General features: G+C 35.8%; 1 protein-coding gene across 13 annotated transcripts; it reads right to left on the bottom strand.

Annotated features, from left to right (window-relative positions):
- Positions 1 to 3,388: 3,388 nt before the first annotated feature.
- LOC114399264 (glycine-rich cell wall structural protein-like) lies at positions 3,389 to 5,808 on the bottom strand. Of its 13 annotated transcripts, none has more exons than XM_028361426.1 (5): positions 5,634 to 5,808; positions 5,388 to 5,441; positions 4,401 to 5,315; positions 4,299 to 4,364; positions 3,389 to 4,151 (listed from the first exon to the last, which is right to left on the bottom strand). In XM_028361426.1, exons 1-5 carry the CDS (start codon positions 5,791 to 5,793, stop codon positions 3,604 to 3,606), a joined length of 1,743 nt encoding a protein of 580 aa, XP_028217227.1. In that variant the 5' UTR covers positions 5,794 to 5,808; the 3' UTR covers positions 3,389 to 3,603. The 13 variants fall into 13 exon arrangements, with proteins under 13 accessions (XP_028217227.1, XP_028217234.1, XP_028217275.1 ...); XM_028361433.1 differs by having other exon boundaries at positions 4,299 to 4,454; positions 4,530 to 5,315; XM_028361474.1 differs by having other exon boundaries at positions 4,299 to 4,400; positions 4,530 to 5,315.
- Positions 5,809 to 12,852: the final 7,044 nt, after the last annotated feature.

Below are 12,852 nucleotides of genomic sequence, written 5' to 3'. Positions count from 1 at the left end.
GGACAACAAAACTCCCAGTGACTCTTCCTTTTCTTTTGTGTTTTGTGTAGGCTCCTGCATGCATGTCTTGTTAGTCTAGGAATAATTCACCTGAGTTATGACAACTATCTAAATTTTATTATTTATTTATTTACTATTAATTTAATATTTACTTTTTAAAGTTTAATTTATGTACTCGAGATGTTATTCTAATCTCAACATCTAAGTTGTGACAATTTAATGATCCTAAACTTATTTAATTTTATTTATTATTTACTTATTTATTTATTTATCATTAATTTATTTTATGCTTAAAGAATTAATTTAGGTGTAAGACTTTCATTCATGATTCTAAAATTTGGCTTTGATTGTCTTTGGGCAGTTTTTTTAAATGAGTACTATAGTTTAACTAACAATTTATACAAAAGGATACACCGGAGAGAAAATCTCATGTTCATCTAAAATAAAATTTAAATCCTTTTTTAGTATTAATAATTTCTCTTGTTTTACTGAATTTTTTTTTATTGCATTCTATTTTGAGGTTAAAACAAATATTTAAGTATTATATACTACTATTTTTCCGATGTATAACTAACTCTTTAATTTATAACCTAGTTTTTGTAAATGACTCTATAACACAATTATTAAAAATAATATATTTATTTTCACCATTTATATATGCTCCATAATTCCTGTTGCTACATCCAACATTTAAAGGACCACACATGACTTTTAAGGCCTTCTTTCTCAATTGTATCCTTAATTCAAATTCATCTTAAAAAAGTCTTTTTGTAAGGGTGATCTATTAGCAAGCATGGGAGTAGTGTTTGAAGCTATGATCCATTTTCATAGATCAACTATATTTTTTCAAGTTGTTCTAGACTTATCCACAAAGCAAGAATATCCTAATGAAATCTTATCAAGTATACACACTTTGATAATGTGTAGGGATTCTAACATTAAGTCACTGTTTGCAAGGAGGTAAGGTGTGAAAATTAGAGAGTACCTTAAACTCCTATTGTATATTTATATCGTTCTTCTTTTAGCTAGCACATTATTTCTTACAAGAAGAAGTACGGAGAATGCATCTCGGGTTGAATCTTGTAGAAATCGTGTTTGTAACGAACCGGGTTATGATCCAATAGTTCAAGTCATCTTGAGATTTGTCCTCTATCAACATATTCTCGATGCATGTAGGCTTTAAGAGCTTGACTATTGGGCGAATACATTGTCTTAATTTATAATATTGGATATGGATCTTCTTAAAAGGGATCCAAAAAAGAATTGCCCCCAAAATTAATGAGTTGATCCTGTCTTCGCTAACTTGTATTGGTTTTTATGGTTGTGTTGTTCTAGGCTTAATCATCATGCATCTTAGGCTTAACATTCCCATTTTTTTGTATGCATCTTAGTATTAGTTTTGATGACCTTATTTCTCTTAAAAGTTTTTTTGATAAGTGTTCTTAAAATGTTTTGGGCTTAGATAACTTTGTTTCTTAATTTTTGGGTTGCCGTAAAAGCTCTTCACCTTTATGAGTTTGGCAACATTCGTACCATGCTTAATCTAATGATTTCTTCTTTCATAATTAAAATTTTCCCAACATTTTTTATTCTACTTTCTTTGTTTTTCCTTCCTTTTGTGTAAGGGATATTGTACGTTTTTTTGTCTAATTTATGACTCATTTTTCTTGAACCTTTTCTTTGGAATAAGTCGAAGTCTTTCCATTCCCTCACGTGTGCGGTTAACTTATAGTTTGCTCTAGTTCGAAGGGATTTTTTTTATTTCTTTCCTATTCTGGTTATATTTGATTTTTGCTGACTTGCATTGTTTTCATATTTAAGGATAGTCTTGTTCTCTCCATGTGCGGATGTGGAGTTTCTTCTATTGTTCTTTCCAGACAAGGCAATTACAGTGGGTTAGTCTCAACATTGTATGCACTTCTTTTTGTTGGGTCTCAGAAGCAAATTTGGCTCGTATTTCAACCTAGGCTTAGTGGTCATTATTGTTCTGGTGGATTTGATTTAAAGGAGAAAATGAGAAAATCTAAGAGATACTGAAAAATGTTATTTGATTGAAAGTAAAGTGGTAGTTACAAGATTATTACAACAACCTTTATATAGGCTCACTGCTAATCACAAACTAAATCTCTAATAGCCCCATCCAATTAAGTTGGAAGATGTTAACAACACTTCTAGCTTGGAATGATGAATACAATTGCAAATCATATCAAATGAAAATTCAAAGAGAAATGTCAAAAATTCATCAGCTAAAAATGCCAAGAACAAAGCTTAATTAACCACCCAACAAAAATTATACCTCAAAGTTTAACCAGATGACAAAAGTACAAGTTAATGAGAAAGCTTAACCACCATAAGTAAAAAAAAACATAAGCAGAAGCTAAAATAATGTTTAACTACTCAAGACAAGAGCACAGGAAATAGGCGAAACACTTGGTGTGCAAGATTTCAACACACTAAACCACAAATAGTTTAGTAGTAACATGTTTGGAGCAAGAAATTACACAAAACGCACCTCCAAAGCCAATTTAATGTAACAAGGGTACCAAGAGAAAAACTGCTAAGAGCAAAGCCACAAAGCCATCAATCAACTATGCCAAGATAATTCACTTAGGATGACGCATAGCCATAAGAATTGCCATATATTATGAAAGTTTCATCCTCACTCTCACTCAAAGCTACCAATACTCGAACCTACTACCTCAACGCCTTTTGAAATTTCTGAAAGAACAACTTGCAAGCGTCCATGCTCAAATTCATGGTCGTGACTAAAGAAATAAAGGTTGCAACACCCTCCATGCAAGTCAAATGTGCCATTACATCTCTACTCAGATCTCGATGCAGGTGATACTACTCTACCATGCTAAAAAACGTGATTTTAGAACAAAGAAAATGAGAAAATCTGAGATAGACTAAAAAATACTATTTGATTGAGTGTAAAGTGGTAATTACAAGATCATTACATCAACCTTTATATATAAGCTCATTACGAATCACAAAAATACATCTCTAACAATTACCTTCATGTATGACAATGACATTTTATTTATTGAGGTAAGTCTTTGCCTCCCTTTTAATTTACCAACTTGATTTTTCTGTTATGACTTATTTTGAGATAGTCAGAAGTTGGATTATTCCCTGGTAATATTTTATATGCATAATTCAAAATAACCTCTAAATCATTTTTTTTTTCTATATCAAACAATTGTTGGTAACTTCAACTTTGCACATTTCATTTTCTTCGACATTTCGTCGTAATCCTTATCGTGAGCTATTAGAAGTATGATGATCGTCAGAAACCACCTATGGTGAAGATAATTTCATGAAATCTTGAGTGAATAAATATATACTAGCGTCGATGAATATAATTTTGTTGCAAATTAATACCAAATTAGATACTCTACGTAAATTGTCAAGTTTTCATTCATAGATCAATGTAAAGTATTAGATGAAAATTGGAGAATGAAATCTAGTATCATCTCCAAAGCTACATTTAAGTTCAACAAAGAACTAAGTACTAGTTGTCTAACTCTAGACTTTGGTTCCATATCAACCAACAGGTCCTTTTCCTTTATTCTACATGACATAGCTTTCTCTAATACTAATTCAATATCCTCCTCCGCCACCTTTGTCTCCTCCATCTTTGTCACCTTTTCCTCCTTTTCCATGATGATAGTCTCCTTTGTCACCTCCAATTCCTCCTCCTTTATCGCCACCACCACCGTAGCCTCCACCTCCACCTCCGCCTCCACCTCCACCACCACCACCGCTAGAACCTCCTCCTTCACTACCACCACTTCCACCACCACCGTAACCTCCGCCACCTGATCCACTTCCACCACCTTGGCTACCTCCACCTCCACTTCCTCCTCCTTGGCTACCACTACCTTCACCCCCTCCTGCACTTCCACCACTTCCTCCTTGGCTACCTCCACCTCCAGCACTACCCCCTCCTCCTTGGCTTCCACCACCACCATAACCTCCTCCTCCTTTGCTACCACCACCTCCGGCGCTGCCCCCTCCTCCTTCGCTTCCACCACCTCCCGCACTGCCACCACCTTCACCACCACCACCTCCAGCACTACCTCCTCCTCCTTCGCTACCACCACCTCCAGCACTACCCCCTCCTCCTCCGCTTCCACCACCACCGTAACCTCCACTGCCTCCTCCTTGGCTTCCACCACCACCTCCAGCACTACCTCCTCCTTCGCTACCACCACCTCCAGCACTACCTCCTCCTCCTTCGCTACCACCACCTCCAGCACTACCCCCTCCTCCTCCGCTTCCACCACCACCGTAACCTCCACTGCTTCCTCCTTGGCTTCCACCACTTCCTCCAGCTTCGCCACCTCCTTTGCTTCCACCACCTCCAGCACTACCCCCTCCTCCTCCGCTTCCACCACCTTCACCACCACCACTACCTCCAGCACTACCTCCTCCTCCTTCGCTACCACCACCTCCAGCACTACCCCCTCCTCCTCCGCTTCCACCACCACCGTAACCTCCACTGCCTCCTCCTTGGCTTCCACCACTTCCTCCAGCTTCGCCACCTCCTTTGCTTCCACCACCTCCAGCACTACCCCCTCCTCCTTCGCTACCACCACCTCCGGCGCTGCCCCCTCCTCCTTGGCTTCCACCACCGCCATAACCTCCACCTCCTCCCGCACTGCCCCCTCCTCCCTGGCTTCCACCACTACCTCCTCCTCCTTCACTACCACCACCTCCGGCGCTGCCCCCTCCTCCTTGGCTTCCACCACCGCCATAACCTCCACCACCTCCCGCACTGCCCCCTCCTCCCTGGCTTCCACCACCACCTCCAGCACTACCTCCTCCTCCTTCGCTACCACCACCTCCGGCGCTGCCCCCTCCTCCTTGGCTTCCACCACCGCCATAACCTCCACCACCTCCCGCACTGCCCCCTCCTCCTTGGCTTCCACCACCACCTCCAGCACTACCTCCTCCTCCTTCGCTACCACCACCTCCGGCGCTGCCCCCTCCTCCTTCGCTTCCACCACCACCATAACCTCCACCACCTCCTTCACTACCTCCTCCTCCTTTGCTACCACCACCTCCTCCAGCACTACCACCACCTCCTCCACCGCCGCCTCCATGGCTTCCACCACCTCCTCCACCGCCACCTCCACCGCTTCCACCACCACCTCCTCCACCTCCTCCACTTCCACCACCACCATAACCTCCACCTCCTGGTCCACCTTCATCGCCTCCTCCCCCTTTGTCACCGCCTCCCTTTCCCTTTCCTTTTCCTTTTCCACAGTGATCGGTATCATGATTTAGTTGGAATTTCCTTCCGCTCAAAACTGCATTAATCGCCACGTTTAAGATTCACGTTAACTAAAAGAAAACATGGGAAGAGAAAAGAATATACTTACGGCTTCCCTGCACGTCATCGCATCCACTAAACTCTTCGTGAATTCCATTTGTTCCTACATTTTCATCAACAAAGGTACATTAGCTATAAATTAAGGTTTAACTTATTTGCATGCCAGTTTTACGTGCATTTCATGAACTTAATGTTTGGAAAATGGAATAAAATTCTTTAACGAATTCAATTAATTGATTAACAAATAAAGTGCATTCTCATTAACCTTAAACATATTAAGGTTCAAGGTTCATACCTTTTTCCTCATCCTTCGATGGCTCACCAGCCACCACCGCAGCGATGAGGATCACCCCATACAGAAAACAAAGCAAAATAAAGGGCTTGATCAGATTCATTTTGTTAGTGAACATAACAACAATTGAGAAGGATGAATGCAAAGGTTCAACACGACCCATATATATAGTGCAAGAAAAGTATTGAAGTATAGCATGCAATAGTGTGAAGCGGGACCTACCCTGAACCATATCCTTAATACTTCTTGGCTCCTTCTTTGCGTAATTTCAGGCCTTCTCTAACTTTACCATGAAAATAAGATTATCCAGACGTTACATTTCATCCAGATTCAAACCTAGTTTAGGAAAACGGCAAGGCGCATTGAAGTTAAAGTTTATTTATTGAGATATATGCTATCGGTAGAATCAGTTTCATGCCCTATTATCCGCGCGTCAAGGTTGAAATTCTCTTCTTTACCAATTACCATTAATGAAGATAATGAAGAACAAGCGGTTCAATACGGATGTTCATGTTCTTGTGACACCTTGAATACGCGTGTTCATGTAAGAAGAAAGATACCATGCCCAACCTCGGCATGTCATCTACATAAGCGTTTCTTACTTTCTTTTATTCAATCTCATTCAAGAAGAAAGAGAGAAAAAACTGAAAAGGACACAGAAAAGAGGGATCAAAGAGAAGAAGGACCATTTCTGGGTTTCATGTATTCGGTGTAACTGAATTTCCGTGGACGGTGCATGAGGACAAAGTGGATGAGGCTAGTAATGTTCTTAATTTCATGAAATTGAGCACACGTTATCAACACGGGTATACGTATCAACAATTTTTTTTTTGACAGAACAATTTCTAACAATTTTTTTACTACACTCTTTCAATTGTTTGACATTTTAGTGAGTTAAAATGAGCTCCATTAATTACTATATTTAAAATTTTATATTTTTTTTCAAATTATTTAAGTTAATCAATCACTTTAAACCTTGAATGCTTAAAAAGTTTATTTATTAATAAAAATTTACTCTAATTTTAAAATGAAACCGTAGCCTTCCTCTTTAATTTGTAATATTTAATTTTATAATCATTAGTAAAAAAGTGAGTAATTATTGAAATAAAGATATAATGGTTGGATATACTAAATTATTAGAGACATAAGACACTACTAAATTATCTGCATTTATACATGAAAGAAATTGGCATTTGTAATTTCTTAAATGTGATAAATTTGTTTCAAATTTTTTTAAGTTATAGTTGTAATGTTTTACGTGTAATATTTATGTTTCTTAAGAGAAACTTTTTAACATTTTACTCTCGTATGTTAAAAAAATAAACTTTAAAATCATACTTATATCACGAGGCACAAACAAATTTTTAAAAAAAAATTGAAAGAAAAATAAGCAAAGTCCTCTTTATAATTAATTTAAATATAATTTTATAAATTACTTTGGCCTTAATTAAGATAGTAAACAAAATCATACATATTTTAATTATTAACTTTTTTGTTATAATAGTTATTAATTTAATATTAAATGACCGAACAAAAAGAAAAACAAAGAGAAAATACTCATATAAGTAATTTGATTATTTAATTTAAAAATGTGGGAAGGGGAGTAAAGCATCGTGTAAAATGGACAAAATGATTTTGTACATACATGAAAGTGTAAAATTTTAATTTTTTCGACAATATTTATCTTGATTTTTTTTTATCTCCCCTACACATTTATTCTACTTTTGATTAGTTAAAATTAATTAATTTGTAATACATTTTACAAACAGTCTTTTGTATTAAATAATAATATTATTGCTTTTAAAAAACAAGGAGGAGAAAAGAAGATACAAATTAAATCCGTGTAAAAAAAAAGATACAAATCACAATGGCACATGGCGTTTTACTGTTATATTTATATATATATATATATATATATATATATATATATATATATATATATATATTATTGTTGATCTAAACACCCAATGAACCAGACATATTTCTCACAAAATACAAGACATGCGATGTTAATAATTTTAATTTTCATCTGGGAAATTTTTGAAAGGAAATATTATATTTATATGATTTAAAACTGAAATTCTTCCATTTGTGAAGAAATATATAAAAAAATTAATGTATGTTAATTTTATGTATAAAACTGTTTTTTAAATATTAATTTAAGATATATTTAATGCTCTCAATTAAATTAATCAAATTTTTTAATCTATATAAATTAGCTAATTAAATCTTGTAATATGGACGGCGCAACGATTGTTTTTTTTTTTTTTTAAGAAACCGTCTTAAGATATTCTATTTTAACAAAATTAAATACGGCTTTTATTACTGTTAGATTCTAAACACCATTAGATGTCAATTAGATTTCTTTTATCGAGTGAAATTTGATATTTGAATTATTTTAAGAAAATTATTTTAAAAGTTAATAAATTTATTATATTTAATAAGTTTGGATGGAATGATTATGTAAATTTTTGTATCATAATTAGTATATAATTTTTTTCTCGTGTAGTATTAAATTTAAATTTTAAATGTTCACTAATTTTAAATGAATTTAATTTAAATAGACTAGTATTGTAAAAGGTCATATTTAAATGTTCAATAATAATTTAAAATGTTCACTTATTTAAATTTTTTTCAATAATAATTTAAAAGATCATATTTAAAATGATTTCAGATTTGGTTGATAATGATATCATGATGAGATAACATGAGAGATAACAAAATCTGTGTGAAATTATGTGTAATTATTATATTATGTTGTATTATTAGCCTGTGATTATGTAAATTAATTTATTTTTAGTTTAGACGTAATCTTAAGATTTTACTGTAACTCTCTTGCATGTATTTATGCCTTAGCAAAGTATGAAACATAGAACAAACAAAATTATTCTGTCATAAAATTTATTATGGTATTGGAGCCAATAGGTTTTGTTTTAAATTTGGTGACAATGAATCATTATGAAGAGGAAACTCTCAAGAATGAGTGTCATAAGCAAGAAGAACATAAGATGGTGAAGAAGACTTCATCACCATATGAATTGAATTCCAACGACGACCCTGAAACTGAACGAGGAAAAGGAGGAACAATGCGTACAAATGTTGTGCACAGTGGTGAAACAAGTGTAGACACCAGGATCTCAGAAGGAGACAGTTCAAGTTTGACTGGGCTTACTACAGAGCAGTGGCAGACACTGGTAGAATTACTAAATGCTCAGGAAAAAACTCTAATGACAATATGACAGGTGAGCGTGATACCAATACATGGATAATTAACATAGGGGTTTCCAACCACATGACTAGGAATCTGAATCATATGCATGAACTACGAGATATTCAAAGTTGTCCAATTGGACTTTCTAATGGACAACATATAACATCGATTAAAAAAGGAAGCATGGTGCTAGATGGAGGCTTAAAACTTAATAATGTTCTCTATGTGCCTGAATTGAATTGCAATTTGATCTCTGTTTCACAAATGATGGATGAATTGAAATGTGTTGTTCAATTCACTAATAAGTTATGTGTTGTGCAGGATTGTATTTCGAGGACGTTGATTGGAGCAGGTGAATGGAGAGATGAGCTCTATTTCCTCAGAGGGGTTCGAAATGTGATAGCTTACAAAACTGATGGTTTGCATTCCATGGACTTGTGGCATAAACAGTTGGGACATCCGTCCTTGAAGATCACCTAGTTGATTTCTAAGGTTAGAAAACACAAAGATAGCAATGTAGTGAATAAAACATATGAAGTCTTTTTTAGAGCTAAACAAACTAGAGAGGAGTTTTCTTTGAGTAAACATAAAGCCAGTAATGCATTTGAATTAATTCACTGTGATTTATGGGGACCATATAGAACTCCTTCTACTTGTGGTTATTTTTATTTCCTGACAATAGTTGATGATTATTCACATGGGTATACCTATTAACTGACAAATGAGAAGTATCGACAATGCTTCACAATTTTTTTGCTCTGCTTGAGAGGCAGTTTCATAAACAAGTCAAAATATTCAGAAGTGATAATGGGACAAAATTCACATGCATGAAAAGATATTTTTTTGATCATGGAATAATTTTTCAGACATCTTGCACCGGAACGTCCCAAAAAAATGGTGTGGAATGAAAATATAAACATATTTTCAATGTGGCTCAAGCACTGCGATTTCAAGGTAATCTTCCTATTAAGTTCTGGGGGGAATGTATTTTAACTGCAACATATTTGATCAATCGAACTCTTTCCATTGTTTTGAATGGGAAAACTCTATATGAGATGCTATATGGACAACAACCTGCATATGAACATTTGAGAATATTTGTCTCCTTATGTTATGCCCATAATCAAAGAAGGAATGGTGATAAATTTGCAAGTAGGTGTAAGAAGTGTGTGTTTATTGACTACCCATATGACAAGAAAGGGTGGAAGCTATTTGACTTAGAAATAAAAGAGATTATTGTCCCTCAATATGTTGAATTCGTTGAGACCAAGTATCCTTTTTCTATTGATGTTACTACCAAAGAAGATGTCCCTCCTAAAAATTGGAGCCGTGAAGAAATTGTTGGTGATATGCTGATGGTGTAGAAGAAATGGATTACACAGTAGGTACTGAAAAAAATGGTGATATGACAATGGATGATAGAGGGGGTGAGCCAAATGCGGGGTTCGATGAACAAGGTGTTACTCTCCAAAATATGGACACACAAGTTACATTGCTTCCATCTATATCACCAACCGAGCCATTATTGGGTAGAGGACATAGAACTAAACAACCTTCTACTCAATTGCAAGATTAATATCTCCAAAAGATTAAGCCCATCCAACTGTTCATCCTCTCCAAAGGCAGACTCAGGTGCGCCTTATCCCATAACTGATTATGTGAATTATGATCATTTTTCTCTTGCACATCGTGTTTTTCTTGCATCCATTTCACAGGAAAAGGAGCCTGTCACTCATACTGACGCAGTGAAAGACAGTCGGTGGAGAGATGCAATGAAAAGTGAGATACATGCCCTTGAGGCCAATGGAACTTGGACAACCACACCATTGCCTACAGGAAAAAAAGCACTTGGCTGCAAGTGAGTGTACAAAATAAAGCATAAAGCTGATGGAAGTGTAGAATGGTTCAAAGCACGGTTAGTAATTCTTGGCAATCATCAAAAGGAGGGGATCGATTACACAGAGACTTTTGCACCCGTTGTAAAAATGGTAACGATCCGCACAGTGTTAGCCGTAGCAGCCACACAAGCTTGGGAATTACATCAGATTGATGTGCACAATGCATTTTTACACGGGGACCTTGGGGAGGTTGTGTACATGAAGCCGCCTCCTGACTTTCTTCCTCAGCAAATGGCATGGTGTGTAAACTTAACAAGTCCTTATATGGACTCAAACGGGTGCCTCATTGTTGGTTTGCCAAGCTGTCCGTTGCACTAAAACACTATGGATTTCGACAATCTTTGTTTGATTATTCTTTTTTCGTCTTGCAAAGACCGATGGTACATACTATAGTGTTAGTGTATGTTGATGACCTAACCATTTCGGGAGATAATCATGAAGCTATCACTGAATTTAAAGCTTATTTACACAATTGCTTTCACATGAAACACTTGGGGATCCTCAAATATTTCTTGGGTGTTGAAGTGGCGCGATCTTCTGCGGGTATCTTTCTTTGTCAACGCAAATATGCTTTGGACATTATAGCCGAAGCTGGACTTCTGGGAGCTAAGCCATCAAATGTGCCAGTTGAATAGAATCATCGTCTAACACTTGCAGCAGACTTGCCTTTTCCTCATCCTGATCAGTATAGGCGGTTAGTAGATCGTCTCATTTACCTCTGTTTTACCAGACCCGAGCTTTCATAATGTGTGCATGTGTTGTTTCAATTAATGCAGGCACCTAAAGAGGCCTATTGGGAGGTTGCTTTCCGTGTTATTCGATACTTGAAAGGGAATCCATGACATGGTGTTTTGTTGTATAATGATTGTGACTTGCAACTATCTGGTTAGTGTGACTCTAATTGGGCTGGATGTCCTTTAACTCATAGATCCTTTACCGGATGGTTTGTTCTACTTGGATCTTCTCCAATTTTATGGAAGACTAAGAAACAACAAACAATATCTCGCTCCTTTGCTGAGGCTGAATATCGATCCATGACAGTTGTAACAGGAGAATTGAAATGGCTTAAAGGTCTTCTCTATAGTCTTGGTATCTGTCATTCTCAGCCTATACGACTTCATTGTGACAGTCAAGCAATGCTTCATATTGTCAAGAACCAATTTTTCATGAGCGCACCAAGCACATCGAAGTTGGAATATCACACCTACTTATGTTCCTACACATGCACAATTAGCTGATATTTTTACTAAGGCTTTTGGTCCCACTTAGTTCACCTCTCTACTATGCAAGTTGGGGATATGTAATTTACATGCTCCAACTTAAGGGGGGTAATGATATCATGATGAGATAGCAAAAGATAACAAAATTTGTGTGAAATTATGTGCAATTATTATATTATCTCGTATTATTAGTCTGTGATCATGTAAATCAATTTGTTTTTAGTCTAAACGTACTCTTAGAAGTTTTATTTGGATAATCAATCCGTATAGTTCAATCTTAGAAGATTTTACTCTAACTCTCTTGTATATATTTATGTCTTAGCAAAATATGAAACACAGAATAGAATTATTATGTCATAAAATTCTTTAGTTGACAATATAAAAAATCTTTGTTTTAAAGGCAAAGTATGTATTATATTATATATTAGAAAGGATCTAATAAAAAAAAACATGAGAAAGGATATACAAATCTGCATAAAATGTACAGTATACTACCGTACGTCCAACATCAAGAACCGGTGAGTATAACAGGAAACTAACCCAACTCAAGGTCCTTAATATAAAGGATATACCTACGAAACAAATTGTATTAGAATATAAAAAATCTTTACAATGATAGTGTTTAGAAATTAAATTGTTTTAAATTTTAAAAATTCTATTTAGTAAGGACTTTTATATAGAAGTTTGGGCAAAGTGAACCCCAGAACAACACTCAAAGATCTTTCATTTAAGGTCATGGATTGAGTGCTCACAAACATGGAATAAATGAGCCGACATTTATTCAATTTAACCATAAGCCTGAAAGCCACACAAAAATGAAAACGTGTGAAGAAGGGCATCACTTGTGCTTCAATGTCCATTAACTAGTCATCGACTATTAAGAACAAATAAGA

Source organism: Glycine soja, chromosome 2 (assembly GCF_004193775.1).
Source record: "Glycine soja cultivar W05 chromosome 2, ASM419377v2, whole genome shotgun sequence".
Classification (NCBI taxonomy): Eukaryota; Viridiplantae; Streptophyta; class Magnoliopsida; order Fabales; family Fabaceae; genus Glycine; species Glycine soja.
The sequence above is the reverse complement of the archived record's forward strand: the minus strand, read 5'-3'. Positions and strand labels throughout refer to the sequence as shown.

Coding starts and splice junctions, on each gene's coding strand:
- LOC114399264 (XM_028361419.1), bottom strand. CDS start 5,793: ATGGGTCGTGTTGAACCTTTGCATTCATCCTTCTCAATTGTTGTTATG. Junction 5,442..5,633: donor ATCGAAGGATGAGGAAAAAG/GTATGAACCTTG, acceptor ATGAAAATGTAG/GAACAAATGGAATTCACGAA. Junction 4,152..4,298: donor CCAAGGAGGAAGCAGTGGAG/GTTACGGTGGTG, acceptor GAGGCAGTGGAG/GTTACGGTGGTGGTGGAAGC.